This window comes from Notamacropus eugenii, chromosome 1 (assembly GCF_028372415.1).
Source record: "Notamacropus eugenii isolate mMacEug1 chromosome 1, mMacEug1.pri_v2, whole genome shotgun sequence".
In the NCBI taxonomy this organism is placed as follows: domain Eukaryota; kingdom Metazoa; phylum Chordata; class Mammalia; order Diprotodontia; family Macropodidae; genus Notamacropus; species Notamacropus eugenii.
Genome location: NC_092872.1, coordinates 478995372 through 479013112, shown reverse-complemented (window position 1 = coordinate 479013112; position 17741 = coordinate 478995372). Strand labels below are relative to the sequence as shown.

Here is a 17741-nt window from a genome sequence, read left to right as displayed (position 1 = left end):
CTTCGCCTTTCCTTGGGGGCTGGGGAAAGGGGTGGGGGAAGGAAAGCTACTCTTCCTGGATGGTGCTCAAGAAACTCAGCCTCCTCTAACCTGGAGCCTCTTGGGCAGTGAGGTCTGCTGGCATCCAAGAGGTTGCTTGTGGTCATCCAATCCTCCAAATCCATTTGGTTCAGGTGCATTAAGTGCCTACTGATTATTGATTTGGTCTTGGAGCCAATAATTCCTTAGGCCCAGGGCCAAAAAGGCCCTGGGAAAGAGTGGAACTGATTTTGATCTCCAAAGGAAGATGTTGTAATGTCTCTATTTTACAAGTTGGGAGAAATACATAATACAGCAAAAAACACATTGGATTTGAAGTCATAAGACTCTTGTTTCCTTTCCCAGTTCAGCTGCTTGCTACCTGCACAATCTTGGGAAAGTGATGACCTCTCTGGGCCTCAGTTTCCTGCAAAATGAAGGGCTTTGACTAGACCACTTCTAAGGTCCCTTTAAGCTCTACATCTGTGCTCCAATGATCTTAAAAATCAATGAAAGATACCAGGCAAAGATGGAGACAGCAAGAGTTTATTCCTTGGATTCAGATACCTTGGGGCCCTTCCACTTGTGGACCCTGTATACAAGAATCTCCCCACATAGGGAAGGGATGCTTTGTGATCCAGATTCTATAATCTGTTCTTGTTGATCTTATTTTTCTTTCTAATAAACTTCCTACCTTAATTACTTTAAACATTTCTTTTAATATTTTTTCCCCAGTTACTTGTAAAAACAATTTAAAATATTAATTTAAACCCATTTCTATAGAAGGAATATGTATATTACAGATGTCATATAGATAGATATAGAATGCTTATATTTAGAATTCAAGTGGAAAGAAATATTTCAGAGGTGACCATCTCTTGTAGTAGGAAACCATCTAAACTAATCTCATTTTGCTGATGGGGAAACTGAGCCTCAAAGAAAGGGAAATGATCTGTCCAAAGTCACATAAGCAGTAAGTAGTAGTCAGAATTCAAACCCAGGTTTTCTGCCCCTGAACTCAGTGCTTTTTTTTTTTTTTAGGATACCATGATACTTTTGGCTTGTTTTCGCTTTATTGGTCACTCCACATTTTCTAACTGAAATTTCATTCTGGTCAAGCAGCAGCTTGGATCACTTTTCTGGTCCTTTCAAAGCAACATATGTAATGTTTCATTCTACTAAGTCCTGAAAGCCTTGAGAGGGAAGATGATGGCTGCTCAGTGCCTGGAACAGGAGTCACCAGTGGGACTGAGAAACACCCACAGGGCCCATTGGCAGGCCTACAGCCTAAGCAGAGGAGAAGGAAAAATGGAGAAAATGAAGTGGAAGAAGCACTTCAGAGATCACCCAATTGCAATCCACCCATTTTACAGACCAAGAAACCTGTCAATCCATCAACATGAAGCAATAAATGCCAGGCACTGTGCTAAGTGCTGGGAATACAGACACAAAAGTGATGTGGGCCTTGACTCCAAGGAGCTTATATTCTTTTTTTGTTTTGTTTTGTTTTTTGAGGGAGGAAGGCAAGGCAACTGGGGTTAAGTGACTTGCCCAAGGTCATACAGCTAGTAAGCATCAAGTTGTTTGAGGCCGGATTTGGAGCTTACATTCTAAAGGGAAGAGACAACACAAACTTAGATAAGCATGTATAAGACACATACACAGCAAATACAAGGTAACCTTGAATGAGAAGGTATTAGTAGCTAGGGCATGAGAAAAGGCCTTTTGCAGGAGGTGCCCCTTGGGCCCAGTCTTGAAAAAAAGCAGGAATTCCAAGAGGTGCAGGTGAGGAGAGCATTCCAGGCATGGGGAATAGTGTCAAGGCACAGAGGGAGATGGAGCATTGTGTGTGAGGAACACAAATAGGCCAGTATGGCTGGACTGTGGAGAGGAGTAATGTATAAAAAGATTGGCAAGGGCCAGCTTGGACCTCCCAAAAAAGGAATTTACATTTAATTCTAGAGCTAATAGAGAGGTTCTGGAATTCAATGAGTGGGGATTGAGTGTGGGAAGGTTGGAACCTGTGCTTTAGAAGAATCACCCTGGCAGATGTGTGGGGGATGAATTGGAGTTGGAGAGAGGTTTGGGGCAGGGAGACCAAACATGAGGATCCTGCAATAGTCCAAGTGGAAAGTGATAAGGGCCTGAACTAGTGGGGTGGCCTTGTGAGTACAAAGTAGGGTACATATACAATAGATGTGGAGATAAAAACAAGATTTAGCCATTGATTAGATACAGGTAATTGAAAATGAGGAGTCAAGAATGATACTGAGGTTGTAAACATGGGATGGGAGTACCCTTGAAGTAGGGAAATGTGGAAGAGGGATGGATTTGCATAGAAAGATCAGGAGCTCTGTTTTGGATATATTAAGTTTGAAATGCCTACAGGACATCCCATTTGAAATGTCCAGTAGGCAATTAGTGATGCAGGATTGAAGTTCAGGAGAGACTGAGACTAGATAGATTTAGTAATCATCCATAAAGATATGATCATTAAGCCCATGGGATATGATAAGGTCACCCAGAAAAGAGTGTATCAAGAAAAAAAGAGAAAGGTCCAGAACAGAGCCTTGGGGAACCTGAGTGACTAAGTCATACAGATCCAAAGTAATAGAAATATGATTTGAATTCGATGTCCTTTCCTCTGCTCCATTCTGTATCTATTCATGGTAATCTATTAGGGCTCTTTGAGTTCTAGAATTTTACATATAGCTAAAAAGAGATAGGTAAAGATTAATAGTCTATGGATCATTGAATGCCAGTCTGAACAGACAGATTGACCCTGGGGAAGAGTTTGGGATTGACCAGTCCCCAGACGACTATGGCTACTTCTGGATTGATATGCTTGACTGTGGTTCAATGTAGAGGATACAAACCAGAATCACAGAATTTTAGCCTTGGAAGGAAACTTGGTAGCCATCAAACCTAACCCACATTGGAAAGGAATTCTCATTATGATGCCAGAGGAATGGCTATCCCAACGTCTCAGAAGACCTTTAACAGGCAGGACCCTATCACATCCTGAGGCCTTCCATTTGACTTTGAGATAGTTCTAATAACTAATATCCTGATACCAAGTCTAAATTCACTTCTTTGCCACTTCCACAGATTGCTTCTGGCTCTGTCCTCTGGGTACCAGAGGACAAATCTTACTCCTCTTCCATATGGCTTCTCAAGTATTTGAGGATAATTGGCATGTCCTTCTCCACCAAGCTTCACTTATCCAGGCTAAACACCAGCACTTTCAATCAATCATCCTGGGACTTGAAACTCTTCACTATGAAGGACACTCTCTTCTAGACACTAGATGTTCCCCAGTTTATCACTGCCATTCTCAAACTACACTCTCCAGAACTGAACACAATTACAATTCTTCAGATGTTAGGGAGAGGTGGCAGTGAGGGGAAGTGAACAGGCATTTTTTTAAGATCATCCCAATGTAATTGACTCGAACCATGCCCTCTGTCTATATAGACTCCTTTCATCTGCCCTAATAATGATAAAGTTCTTAAGGTACATGTATCATTTTCCCCTAGAAGAATGTAGATAATTTAACCTTCTTTAGTCCCTTATAATTTCTCTCTTTTTTTCTTTTGCCTTTTCATGCTTCTCTTGGATTTTATGAAAGAATGCCAGATGTCCTATTTGGCTCTGGTCTTTTCATCAGGAATGCTTGCAAGTCCTCTGCTTCCCCCAGAAGGATCACCCTCGGTCTTGCTGGGTAGGTTGTTATCGGCTGTAATCCTAGCTCCCTTGCCTTCTGGAATATCACATTCCAAGCTCCCTGTTCCTGCGCAGGGAAAGCTGCTACATCTTGTGTGGTCCTGACTGTGGCTCCAAGCGATTTGAATTGTTTCTTTCTGGCTCCTGGGAAAAGTACGCTTTAAAGCAGCCACAGAAATATTAAATAACTCGTTTGATGCTCACAAGCAGCCTTGGAAGTAAGGACTAGTACTGTGCCCATTTTACATTTGGGGAAACAGAGATTGGGGTTGGGACTTGCCCAGAAGGCAGCTGGGGCAGGATCTGAAGCAGGCCCTCCTGCGTCCAGGATGAGTGCCCCTGTCCTCTGGCCCATCTAGCTGCCTCCCCTTGGGCACTCGTTTTGGGGCTGCCGTTCACACTGGTGACCTAAGGACGGGCACCTTTTCTGGCAGGTTGGGCAGGGAGGCAGCTCCCCCTGGTGGCCGCTTCAAGGCTCTGCCTGCCCGACGAGGCATCCTGGAGCCTGCCTGGCCTCCTCGGGGCCCGTTTCCTAATGCGGCGCTCAGACGGTCCCTAATCCCCACATTCGCCCTAGGGCTTTCTCCCTGCGGTGGGCCCAGGTTTCTGTCCTACGCCTAGGGAAAGGGGAGCTGGGGGCGGGCTCGATCCTGAGCCCAGGTGAGCGAGCAGCCCCGCCCCTCCCCGCGGTGCACTCTGGGAATTGTAGTACGAGGACAAGAGGGCCGCGGCGGGGAGGTCGGGGTCGTTGGTTGGCGGGGTGGGGGCGGAGCCGCCGCGGCCCCGGCTCCTTCGGCTGCCGCTCGGGGATGGCGGCAGGGGTCGGCCCGGCCAGGGCCCGGCTGCTCTGGTTCCACTGGCTGCTGGGGCTAGTGTCCGCCGCGGCCGCCGCCTGGAACCTGGGCTCGCTGAGCTGCAGCTTCGGCGCCTTCTGCGAGTGCGACTTCCGACCCGACCTCCGGGGTAAGCGCGGGGCAGGCAGCTACGGGCCCGGCGGCTCGGGGTGCGGCTCTGCGGGGCAGGGAGGCTGCGGGCCGGGGCCGCTGAGACCCGACAGGGGCCAGGCACTCGGGGCTCGGGAACGTGGGGGCTGGACGGGACCAGAGGGCCGGACGCTGGGCCAAGGGGCTCAGGGAAAGCAGGAGGCTGGAGCCTGGATGTGGGATCAGGGCGAGAAGGCTGGAGGACCCGCCGAAAAGAAACTGGATTTGGGGTCCCCAGAGGCGGCTTCTAGCGATGCCCGATGTAACCTGGGCAGATGACATCCCCCTGCGGCCTCAGTGAGCTCCAGTCCTGCGCCTGGGGCCCCGGAAGAGCCCGGGGTAACTCAGTAGCGAGGGTAGAGCCGGGGTGTAGGGCCAGAGACGGGGCTCCACAGCCACCAGTGAGCGAGTCTTGTGGGTGTTGTCTCTGCCTCTCTGCCATCCACCCCTGCCCACTCACATGCCGCTGCCGCTGTAATTCTGGTCGCCTTCACCTCCAGCCTAGACTCTTCCACCAGCCTCCTAATGGGACCCCCTCCTTGGAGGCATTCTCTCCACCCATTCTCCACATAGCTACTTTGTAAGGGGCATGGTGAGCCACGTTATCACCCGGTTCAGGAAGTTCCAGGGGCTCCCCCAGCCTAGGAAAAAGTATGGACCTCATAGCGTGTCATTTAAAGTGCTCAACCTGGCCCCCCTGCACCTTTCCACTTTTATTGCATGTTACCCTCCCTTTATGCACTTTAAAGACAAACTGGCCACACAAACAGATGCATTTCCTCATCTCTAAATTTAGAATCCCGAGAATCCCCAAGCTTCCTTCATGGTTCAGCCCCTGTGCCATCCCATGTGCCTTTCCAAATCCTCATGATTGTTAGAACACTCTCCCTCCTCAGATTTTCCTGTGTATTTATCTATTTATGTTTCAGCCATGTCTCCCCCTGACTGTTTCTTATCCCCCAGGCACCTAGTAGCGTCTTCCATACAGTGGTGATGACTTAATGCTTCTTGCATTATGTTTGGTCGGTTGGAATTGGGGCTAAAGCTGGAAAAATAGACCCTTGGACTGGGAAAGAAAGGGACTTGATTGGAGGTTTTGGACTAGTGAGAAGGACCTGAGGACTGGTGAATGGGGAAGCCTCTAATTTAGGGAACAACTGGTGCCTGAAGTGGGAATTGGAGGCCTTAGGGCCCAGCAGAATGGAAAGAGACCAGGGAGCAGGAGATGGGACTGGACACAAGGAGAACCAGACTGAGGTAAAGAGACCAGGGCTATAAGGCTCCTGGAAGTGGAGATGCAGTTAACCAGGAATTATAATGAGGCAACATATCATAGAGCAGCCAAGCATGGGAGTTCAAATCCAACCTCAGGCACTAGCTGTATGACCCTGGGCAAGTCATTTAACCCTCAATTCCTCATCTGTAAAATGAGCTGGAGACGGAAATGCAAACCACTCCAGTATTTTTGCCAAGAAAATCCCAAATGGGGTCACAAAAACAAGGCTGAAAAAAAGGTTGAAACACATTCTAGTGGATAAAGCCTGGGACTCTTGTCCCAAAGGCCTTGAATTCTAATTCTGCCTCTAACACTAGCCACATAACCCAAGGCAAGTCATGTAATGTCCCTGAATCTGTTTTCTCATCATGAAATGCAAATTGTACAGTGCCCCAGAAAACTCTCTAAGCTACATTGTTGTAGAGTATTGGTAGATACTGTGTTGGTAGAAGGAGTCTACTCATTGATGAGCTCCTATGTTGATAAAATCACAGATCCAAACCCTTTCCCCTCCATCCCCCCCCTACCAAAAAACTGTAGAAAACAGTAGCATCTACCTTTTAGAGTTGTTACAAGGATCAAAGGAGATGATGTATCAAGTGAGTCCCCTCTCTAGTTGGTAGTGAGAGTAGTGGAAGCTAATCTGTTAGTTTTTGGCAGAAGACTTTGAGGGAAAGGGATCTTTGAGTTTGGATGGGGATACTAGCTAGGCCTGAGAACAAGGCACCATAAAGATGGTAATACACATTGAGTTTAGGGCCTAGTATAGAGAAAACATGTCAGCCAACTGATTAATTGATGACAAGCTAGTATCTAATAACCTATGGAAGGCTCTGTTTTCTTCAACATGCTTATCAGTGGCTCATATGCAAATATAGACACCTATCAAATTTGTGCATAACATGAAGCTGAAGGGATAGCCAACATGCTGAATAACAGAATCTGGATCTAAAAAGGAGCACAGGTTAAAACTAATAAAATGAAATTTTACACAGAAAATGCAAAGTCTTATACTTGGTTCCAAAGAGCAAATTATCAAGTACAGAATAGGGGGATTTGGCTTAGCAGCAGTTCATATGAAAATGATCTTGGGGAGAGGGTGGGTATTAATTGACCACAAGTTCAGGGAGGCTGAGATATATTATCTAAGGGGCTTTGTTTCTATGCAGATGGAAGAGCCAGTGAGAACAGGGGGGTCCCTGTGGGGATGGAGGAGCCAGATCATTAGATCCCCTTTCTGGGATTGAGATACCTCTTTAACCAGAGATCCCCATGGGAACTGTTCCCTTGCCAGCCTACCTGAAGCCTCTTCTTCCTTTTCTCCAGGCCTGGAGTGTGATTTGGCCCAGCACTTGGCCGGGCAGCATCTGGTAAAACAACTGGTAATGAAGGGACTGAAGGCTTTTGTGGAGAGTCCTGCACCAGCCAAACCCCTAGTGATATCCTTCCATGGCTGGACTGGCACAGGCAAATCCTATGTCAGCTCCATGCTGGTCCAGTACCTGTTCAGAGATGGGATGGCGAGTCCCCACGTGCATCACTTTTCTCCCATCATCCACTTCCCCCATGCAGACCAGATAGAGCGATACAAGGTAAGCTGTTCACCCCCTCAGCATTCCTCCTACCAGCAGCAGGCTGAGTGCCAGGGGCCCAAAGCACAGAATGGGAAATCAGCTGCCTCAAGGCCACGGAGCAAGTTAGGGGCTTGGTAAGACTAAGTAGAAGCTGGGTCTCCTTCCTCTCTGCCTCTAAATTAGCCTGCCCTTTGCTGATCTAATTTCATCGAGGGTGACACAACTTGATTAGTGTTTTTGAATACTTATCAAACACTCCCAGGGCCGTGGTATGGAGTACTACTATGGTCATAAAGAGGCCTTCTTAAAGGGGCCTATTCACTGGATGGGCATGTCTCATTCAAAGTGAGAATCTGAAAAGACCTTAGCCTAAAATGGCCAGGGTCTCCCATTGCATCTTGGGCCATCTCCAGGTGTCCTGATGACTATCAGGCCACTGGACCCAGATGTCTCTGGACAAGAAAGTGAGGCTGGTGACCTTGCACAGTCCTCTCTCACTCAAATCAAAGTTCTCTTTGAGAACAAAGGACAAACAAGGCAACAGTAGTGTGATGGAAAACTGAACTTGGGAGTCAGAGGACCTGGGTTTGACTCCCAGCCTGGCTACTTACTCCCCGTAAGACCTTGGGTAACTCACCTTTCCTAGGCTTGCTTCCTTACATATAGAGGAGATTGGACCCCCTCTGACCTATGAACTCCCTTCTTGCTCTTTAAGCTATGATCTCATCTGTGGCCTGTTCCTCCAGAACAGTGCCTGTGACATTAATTTGGGCTTTACATTTTGCTCTTAAGCACAGCCTGCACTGCTGTCCCTGGCCAGCTGTCTTGTTCATGTGGCCAAGTAACCCTGGACAAGTCTCTTCACTTCTTCCTCAGTTTCATCCTCTATAAAATGGGGAGAATAAGGCCTGCCCATTTATCCAAAGAGTCAAGTGAGAGGGTGAAAGAGTTTTGGGAAGTAAAAATCACTATTAAAAAATGGCAAGGGGTTGTAGTCTAATTAGTGGAAAAGTGTGACTTGATACAAACCCACCAGCAGCCGTGGAGGAATCACTGAAAAGGGCACATCCCAGTGAAGGCAGCTCTTCCTTGGGGGATCTAAGGTTCCTGCCCTGGGGAACTGTCCTTTGAGGGAGGACCTGCTTCTACCTCACACTGGATGGACTGAAGAATCACCTCTCTCTGGCTTTTTCTCACCCCTTCCCCTCACACCAGCTTTAACCTTTTCTTGTCCTGGGTTGCCATGCTACCTCGCCCTGGCCCCTCCTGTTCCTCTTACAGAGTGACCTGAAGCAATGGATCTTGGGGAACCTCACAGCCTGCGGTCGTTCCCTCTTCCTGTTTGATGAGGTGGACAAGATGCACCCAGGGCTGTTGGGGGTACTCCGTCCCTTCCTGGGACCTTCCTGGGTGGTCTATGGTACCAACTACCGAAAAGCCATCTTCATCTTCCTCAGGTAGGGAAAGGACTAATTGGGGTGGGACTGGGAGGGTTTGGTTCTGTCGTCCCAGCTGTCAGTCCCAGTCAACAAACAAAACAGCCATCCCATCGGTATGAATGAGGGCTTCCCCTCAGAACCAATTACATGAGGCCCATAGAAGTGGCAGGGTAAATCCTCAGGGCCCTTGAACCCTGGTTATAAACACATCATTATACAGTGATTTTTACAGAAGGCAACCCTGAAGACCTGGATTCTGGTGTCAGATCTGCAATGAAACTGATGCATGACTGGCTATTTTTTATCACCTCTAATAGTCTCAGTTTCCTCACTGTAAAATGGCAATCATATACCCCCTCCCTTTGCCCTGCCTTCCTTACAAGGTTGTTGTGAGGATCAAATGTGACAAGGAGTGGAAATGTACTTAGTTCTAAAGGACTATTTAGACACATTTGATGGTTATTACTCTAAGGCTGAAGAGAAGCCCTCAGGTGAGAAGATGCTTCCCTCAAATGTTTCAGAGTCTGGGGAAGAGGTAGGTACATACCTTGCCTCCTAGTCCTAGGTTGTGTCTATGCATTGTTAAATGAGAGCCCAACCTTCCTCTCTCATCCCTGTCTGATCTGTGGCTGGCCTTTCCTACTCTGGGATTTCAGCAATGCTGGTGGGGAACAAATCAATCAGCTGGCACTGGATGCCTGGCGTGCCCGGAGAGACCGAGAGGAGCTCCAGCCTGGCGATCTAGAACCTGCCATCTCTAAAGCCATCGTGAACAACCCTCAGCGTGAGTCCTTTGCCTACTCATCCCACTTCCCTAAGGTCCCATCCAGAAAGGGAGTCAGAGCTTAGAACTGAAACAGTTCCAGCCACTCGGGCTTTAGGTCATCCCTATCTTGTATCCTTGAAGGGGACCCAGGACCTAAAGCCTCCCCTCCTCAAAGTGGCCCAACTCAGCCCTTGTCAACTTTAGCTCAAAGCCAAGAATAGATCACCCTGTTCAGTCATCATGGTTCCCTTCCTGTGGGGTGTTCTAGGCCTGTACCCTCGCTAGTGACTTGTCTCCTGACCCAGCCCCTTCCTGCTTCTCCCTCACCCTCAGATGGTTTCTGGCAGTCAGGAATTGTAGAAGACCAGCTCTTGGACTTGCTGGTCCCCTTCCTGCCCCTCCAGCGCCACCATGTCCGGCACTGTGTGACCAATGAACTGGCCCAGCTGGGTCTGGCCCAGCAGCAGGAAGAAGAAGTGATCCAGGCTGTGCTGGATGGAACTGCCTTCTTCCCTGAAGAGGAACAGCTTTTTTCTTCCAATGGTTGCAAGACTGTTGCTTCTCGAATCACCCTCTTCCTATGAGTGGGCAGGGGCAATTCCTTTCCCTCCACTCCCCACTCTGCCACATATTATCAAGGGACTCTGCCTGGGAGCTTTGGTTGAGACTTGCTGCTAGCAGAATGACCTTTGTCCCAGGCCTTCTGGAGAGTGTAAATAGGACAGGCCTGGCAGCCCCAGGAGCAGAGGGCTAAGGGCGGGCAGGCAGTCCTAGCTTCTGCCACTTTGAGTACTTTCCTGACGACTGGTGGTGGCGGAGATGCGAGATGGGAAAATGTGGATGTTGCTCTGCTGGTTTGAGGACATCTTGGCCTCACTTGCTGTCCTGCCCCTACCCATGCCCACAGCTCCTGGCCAAAATACTTCATCTGAGCCAAGTCCAATTCCCTTTCTCCCAACCCAGATCTGAGCCTTATTTAAATTCATGCTGTGATTTGGTGACTCAGGGACCACACATGTTAGTCATCTTCCCCACCCCTACTAGAGCCTTGCAGGACCCCCTGTGTGGTTCATGTTCTCCTGTCCAGTCTCATGAAGAGGTCAGCTTCCTCCTCCTAGACATACACAACACAGACAGACAGATAGACACACACACACATAGACACACACACACACACACACACACACACACACACACACACACACACACACACACTCACTCACTCTCTCTCTCTCTCTCTCTGTTTCCCTTTTTCCCCATTCCAATCTCCCCAGGGAACTTAATAAGACCCCACCAAATTCCCACCCCAGCAGCCACATACATAGAGATTCTGGGGCTGCAAACTTTGCTCTTTAACAGAGACTGCTTTAAATGTTTTTAATTTTGTAATGAAGAAAAGGGGAAGAATACAAAATAAACTTATTTAAGGGACCAGGAAAAGCATATCTAAGTGTTTATTGCACTGGCTCTATCTACAAAGGAGGCCAGAAGCAAGAACTGATGCATATGGAGCTAGGCTGGAGGCCCAGGGCAGGTGGAAAAGGAGCTCAAGGATTTCCTTCAATGTCAAGAGGTGGATCTCATAGACCTACCATTTCCCCCAGAATGTAAGGGTGGGTATGAACGGCACCCACCTGCTAGGGTTGGGGGAAGAGAAGCCAGGGTTGTCAACATCCTGGTTCAGGGAAAGACCATTGTGCTGTGGTCTTCACTTTGGTCTATGTGCCAGCAGTCTTGGCCTCCAAGAAGGGTGTTTGCCCTAGGAAGATATTAAAGTATGTGAAAGGGGTCTGCCTTTCTCCTTGCAGAGGGTGGTCAGCTTAGTCCCTAAGAGGGAGATATTTCTGTTTGGTCCTGAGGCCTCATCAGCCTTTAGCCTCAGGAAAGCCAAACCTTCCAGTGTCCTTTGGACCCTTGAGTTTGATTTTCTCTGCTTGACCTAAAGGGTCATCATCATAAACTGAGAAGAGGGCTTGGAAGAAGACCCAGCAGTCCTCGCTGGCAGCTCAAAATATAGATACTGCACCAGTTCCAGAGAGCACTGACACAGGATTATGGAGTCAGGTCCAGCCTCCCTGTTTTAGCACATGGCTGGGCACAAAGGCCACTTGCTGGATTTGGAGGCAGGAGGCTTTCTAGGTTCAAATTGTGATTCTGACATTTACTAGCCCTTAACTACTCTGAGTCTGTTTTCATGTTGGTCAAGCGAAGGTAACACTTGCACCACTTACCTTGGAAAATTGTAGATTTAGAGTTGGAAGAGATCCTAGATGCCATCTAGTCCTATGGCCTTGTTTTATAGATGAGGAAACTGAAGTTAAGATATCTGTCCAAGGTTTCCCTAGTAGTGTCCTCTGAGCCCAGGTCTACTCCCTCCACCCTGCAGCATGCCCCTTCTTGTGAGACAATGGGGCAGTGGAGAGAGCACTGGACCTGGGATTATCTCCCTTCTCTAGGCCTCAATTTCTTCATCTGTACAACAGGGTAAGGATCCCTGCTTTGCCTCCCACCGAGTTATTGTGAGGATCAAATGAGACTGCTTTGTCACTGAAGAGTAACACACAAATGTGCTCCATTAGTCTCCTCCATTTCATCGCCCCATTGTGGTCTGGGAGGGTCCCTGGGGACTCAAGACTATGCCAAGGGCCCACTGACCACATGCTTTGGCAGGTCAGGTACAAGCCTGGTGGCAAACAGCACTCCCGAGGGCTAGCCCGGCTATAGGCAAAAAGGCTCCATCCCCCTTATAGTACTATCTAGATACATGAGTGTGATTGTTGCAGATAGGGAAACTGAGGCCTGAAGATGGAAAAGTAGCTTTTCCAGGGTAACTCTGAAAGGCTAGAAATTTGTTAAGCCTCTGGCTGCAGAAGGAAAGGAGCCAGGGCTCATTCTCCCCCACCTAGTGAGGAAGAGGCAGGTTCAGAACTTACCAGGAGCTCAGTCCTCTGTGGGGCTTCCAGGCTGTTCCTCTTCACTCATTGCTTGCTTTGTGTTATCCTTGTCCAGGGTCTGATCCTTAAGGAACCAGAGAATCTTGGAATTAGAAGGGTCCTTGGACATCAGTTAGTCCCCACAACCCTCTTCCCCAAGGCAGGAAGGAATCCACCCTCTGCCAGAGGCCACTCCCTCCTTCTCCACTGCTAGACAGCTCCAGTAGCGCCAATAGTTTGGAAACTCTTCCTTACGTCTAGCTTAAATTAGCCTCCCTATAACTTTCAAACATGAATCCCAGAGTAAACTGCATACTCCTTATGTGACAGCTCTTCAGATATTTTAAGGTTCCCCCACCACATCACTAGCTAAATCTTTTCTACTCCAAACATCCTTTTCTTTTTCAATCAATCCGGTATAGCATTTTTTTGGGGAGGCCTTCCCTGTCCTAGCCAGCCTCCTTTGAATGCGCCTGTCAAGGATCTCTGCTAGTGTGTCTGCTTTAACTCTGCCCATGCAGGTGGAGTATAAATTGTGACATAGTAATAAACTGTGATTGAGTAGATGCAGTGATTTGAGAATGCCATATAGGCTAGCTGGTGCTTGAGTCTTTCCAAACTTAACTAGACCAGTCCTTGGATGACAGCCATGAATGAACGACAGGTGGGCAGGCAAGCTTGTAGGTAGGCCTATCTCTGAAGTCTTTCCAGCTTGGCAGATCCTACCAGAGATAGCCCCAGAGAGCCGGGGTCACTCCACACCATGACCAGGTAAGACAGTGAGATGTTAGTAGAGTCTGTCAGTGTCCCTCTTAAGATGAGGCCTGAGCCCTGAAGCCTTAATGCTGTGGCCCTACCAATCCAATCCTGGTAAGATGTTAGAGCTGGGCAACAAAGATTATCTTTCCTCCAGAAGTGTGAAATCTGCAAGGTGTGAGGTCCTAGGGAGCAAAGCCTTTGACTTCCCTTCCCTTGCCTGGATTCCTGATGTGTCATTCCCTGTCTCTCCAGAGTTAGGGGCCTGCTCCGGATCGGGTATGGTATCTGGCGTCTTGTTCACATCCTTCTCTGGGGAAACACCCTTATTCAGGAGTCTGCAGGAAGGGAAAGGTCAGTGACATCCACAGAGTTTAGTGGACTTCTCTTCCCCACTCAAGATTAGCCTTAGTGTCTGAACCAGATTTCACCAGGATAAACATGAAAATGCAGTGGGATTATTAGCCCAGCTACTCAGTCTATAGGTGTCCCAAAGTTGCCTAATTGTGAGCTCGGAATCCTGTTTCCTTCACCCGGAAAGCTTATATCCCTCCCACCGCCCCTCCACTTTTAGATCACCACCTTCCCATCTAGCACTGCTTCTGGATAGGTCCCCTGAGATGAATCTGACCCTAGGATATTCTGGGGATACTGGTAAAGCTGGTTCTGTATCGCCCTCTCCAGGAGGGTTTTAGCCATCGCCATTGTCTTGCTGTTCAGCACGGACTCCGTGGAATGGCCAGGGAAGAGGTTTGCCATCATAGGAATCAGCTGTGAGGAAGAGAGGGAAGGTGAACTGAGAGATCCATATTTGGGATCCCAATCCCAAGCCTGGCCTGGGGAAACCAGACTCTTCCTGTACAACTTGTGAAACTGAAAGAACAATCCTTTGTAATCAGGTGTTACTAGGACAGCCAAGATTCTGTGGCCATGGATAACATCTAAAATCTATAAGAAATGCAAAATCATTCTAGCTCCTAGTCTTCACCTTTGCTCTCCAACTAATCAGAATTGCTAAGAAGGAGTGAAATGTAGTCTTCCCCCTCAAATTTTCACAAAATACCTTTCCTGCATCTTTTCTTTTTCTTATTACTCTTACGCTTACTTAGATATGAGTTGTGTCCCCCACTTATGGATGGGAATTATATAATTAAAAAAAAAAACAACCTTTGTATCCCCAGGGCCAAGTACATTGCCTTGCATGGATTAAGTGCCTAGAGACTTGTTTGCTGAATACCATTGAACTGGAGGAAGGCAGGTGTGCACAGCCCACCTCGGGGTGTCTGGGGTTGAGAAGCAGCAGAGTAGCAACATCTTGCCGAGCCCCAAAGATATTTTGCAGCATTAGGCGGCTCCTGGCACGGAACAGATAGAAGTTTGCTTTCTCTGGGTTGTATTCAATGGCTGAAGAGAAGTGTTTTTCAGCTTCGTGGTATTGTCTAGAAATAATAGGAAGAATCAACCTTTGTGGGAGCCATTGGAACCATGTCTGAACCCAAGCATGAAAACCAACCCTAGTCCACATGCTTCAGGCCTGAACAAGGTCTGCCATGACTAGGACATTTTTTCAGGCCTAGCAGGCAGCTCGTTCCTTCCAGGCCTTCAATCCTAGAATCACCATCAGTAGCAGAAAAATTCATTTCATTCTCTTTTTATATTTTAACCTCTGAGGAATACTTTAGCTGAGTCCCAGAAATTAGGATATGATAGTCTCATTATTATTCCTTTTCACATCATTATAAACTGTTTCTATGATCTGTTCTTTTACACACTCCTTATTTAGGATATCATTAATAAGTCTCATTTAGCTCTGTATCTTTGGTTTGTGTTCTATTTTTTTGCTTATTGCTATATTTATTGCACTATAATCTGTAAAGGATGTGGTTAGCATTTCTTTCTTAAATTTATTTATTAATCCTCTCTGCCCTTAGCACATGCTCATTTTTCTATGTGGTACTGAGAATATATGTATTCTTTAATGTACCCATTCAAGAAACACCTTAAACCTTGCAGCTCTAATTTCTCAAATAGTTCCATATTTCCCCTTTTTGTTTATCTTTCCTTTAGGTCTGTGCATAGCTCTGAGCAAGGAACATCAAAATGGCAGCACAGAAAATGCAGTAAAGGACAATAGGTACAAAATGAGACATACATTTTCAGACTTGGTCAATGTAGTGATCAATATGCTGATGTATTTTGCTTGACTGTACTTATCGGTAATAAGGAAGAATTCTACTAGTCAGGGAGGAGACATGAAGGACTGACAGTAATATAAAGAAATAAAAAAGTAAAATTAAAACATGTTAAAAAAAAAAAAAAAAAAGAAAATGCATGGGATTGAGAGCTGGGAGACCTGGATTCTACTCATGGCTCTGCCCACAATTCTGAGCAAATCTCTTCCCTTCATGGAGCCTGTTTCCTCTCTGAAATGAATGGGTTGGATGGGATAATCTCTAGGTTTGCTTTCAACTCAATGGTCCCTAAATTTTTTATTACACCTTTTGCCCCACGAGTTCAAAAACCTTTCTCATATCTTCTCTCTCTCTTAATCTCACAATGACTTTGGTGGGAGGGGAAGGACTTGAGCCCTGCTCCAGTTTGCGTGTTTGTTTTATTCCCCCTTTTAATTCAATTCAAATCAACAAATATTAAAATTTTGCCATATGCAAAACACTGCGCTAGATATTGAAGATATAAAGACAGAAATGGCCACAGGCTCTGCTCTTGAGAAATCTGGAATCCAATGATGGTGGTGGTGAGTGGGGCAGGGAAAACAAGTACACACATCAACTAGAATACAAGGAATTTAATGAAATGGCCAGGGAGAAATCCATTTAAAGTACCAGGAGGAATTTTAGGGGAGTTTCAATGAAAACTTCATGGAAGACACCTTGAAGAAAAGGAGAAACTTCAACAGATAAGAGATTTGGGAAGGGGATAAGGAAAAGAAGGAGCCATTCTACACAAGAACAAAGAGATTACAAACTCATTGAGGGCAGGGATTATGTAATTTTTCATCTTTTATCTTTCTGGCTTCCAGCATAAGGCTTTAGTACCTGGCTTAGAAGACCATAGATTTAGAGCTGACAGGGACCTCAGAGGTCTTCAAGCCCAGCCCTCTCATTTTCTAGATGAAGAACCTGACACTTAGGGTAGATAAACGACTTGTCCATATTCACCCACTTGTAAGTTTAAGAGAAAGGATTTAAGCCCAAGTCTTCCTGACTCCCAAGTCCTGCACGCTATACAAAAAGCTGAACTAGAAAGCTGAAACTTAGGTTTCCCAAGAAGGTATTAAGCACCTTGCTGATGGGGGCAGAGGCAGGAGTCTACTGAAGATAAGCACAGGAACTGCCATGTCTTAAGAAGCAGTAATTGGAAGCAACTAGAAGGCACTATACTGGGAAATTGGCACGTGGAGTCAGTGGCTCAGGCCCCCTGGGAAGTCTGCCCAGGTATCTGCCTAGCTAGTCTAGTACCAGGCTGAATCGCCCTGGAGAAAGGTTTTGTGAAGACCCTTTGGCCAATGGCAATTCCTTGAGCCTCATTACAGGCCCCCACATACCTCAGCTGATGCTTTCGAAGCCCCAGCTTCTCCTGAAGCATTCCCATGCGGTACCGAGCACCTTGGTCCCCAGGGGACAAGGCCAGTGCCTCCAGATAATCGGCCTCAGCAAAAGTCAGTTCTCCAAGCTTGAAGAAACAATCTAGGATGAAAGGCAGAGAGAAGAAAAGGGGAAACCACCTGGCTTCTTTGTCTGATCCAAGCCCCACTACCTTTTTCCTCCTCCTCCCCACTGGTTAGTGAGGTCTGGTCAGTTCCTCCACTCACTAGTCTCAGCCCTTCAGCATTCTCTACTTAGCACCCAGCTGGGATCCTGCTGTCCCTCTGCCCAGTGCCCAATTTGCCCTCCCCTTCATTGGCCACAGGAATCATCCTTAGGGACCTTGTAACCCCTCTGCTGCCCCCTCCATTCAATCCAAACTTAGGGGGCTTAGGCAGATCCAGCTGGGGAAGAGAACAAGTGTAGACTGTGGATTTGTGAACATGTATGAGCAAACCTGTCTCGGCCTAGCCCCATTTCCAAAGTCAAATACCATTAATTTTTTGATCATCTGTTGTTTTGTACCATATGTGTCTCTTCTATTAAGGCAAATAATGAAAAACTGGACATATGAGAGGCAACTGACAAAGACCCGGCATTAGGAGACAGGAAGATCTGCCCTTCCCTGACCCATCCTGGTTGCATGACTTCTCAATGACCCAGGCTAA

At 47.2% G+C, this 17741-nt stretch overlaps 2 protein-coding genes across 8 annotated transcripts in view; one reads left to right on the top strand and one right to left on the bottom strand.

The window, feature by feature from the left end:
• The first annotated feature begins 4442 nt into the window (after positions 1 to 4442).
• Positions 4443 to 11219, top strand: TOR2A (torsin family 2 member A). Its single transcript, XM_072632526.1, has 5 exons — positions 4443 to 4704; positions 7327 to 7592; positions 8856 to 9031; positions 9670 to 9797; positions 10113 to 11219. Exons 1-5 carry the CDS (start codon positions 4551 to 4553, stop codon positions 10361 to 10363), a joined length of 975 nt encoding a protein of 324 aa, XP_072488627.1. The 5' UTR covers positions 4443 to 4550; the 3' UTR covers positions 10364 to 11219.
• TTC16 (tetratricopeptide repeat domain 16) overlaps positions 11138 to 17741 on the bottom strand; it is a 14853-nt gene continuing 8249 nt past the window's right edge. For 3 of the 7 annotated variants that reach the window (XM_072632510.1, XM_072632512.1, XM_072632514.1), the window contains 6 exons: positions 17034 to 17175; positions 14706 to 14907; positions 14100 to 14239; positions 13689 to 13806; positions 12713 to 12797; positions 11138 to 11538 (listed from right to left, as the gene is read on the bottom strand). In XM_072632510.1, coding sequence (XP_072488611.1) covers positions 12720 to 12797; positions 13689 to 13806; positions 14100 to 14239; positions 14706 to 14907; positions 17034 to 17175 — 680 coding nt within the window. In that variant the 3' untranslated portion in view covers positions 11138 to 11538; positions 12713 to 12719. Of the gene's footprint in view, positions 11539 to 12712; positions 12798 to 13688; positions 13807 to 14050; positions 14240 to 14705; positions 14908 to 17033; positions 17176 to 17741 lie in introns of all 7 variants that reach the window. The other 4 variants (XM_072632511.1, XM_072632513.1, XR_011972211.1 and 1 more) reach the window with 3 other exon arrangements.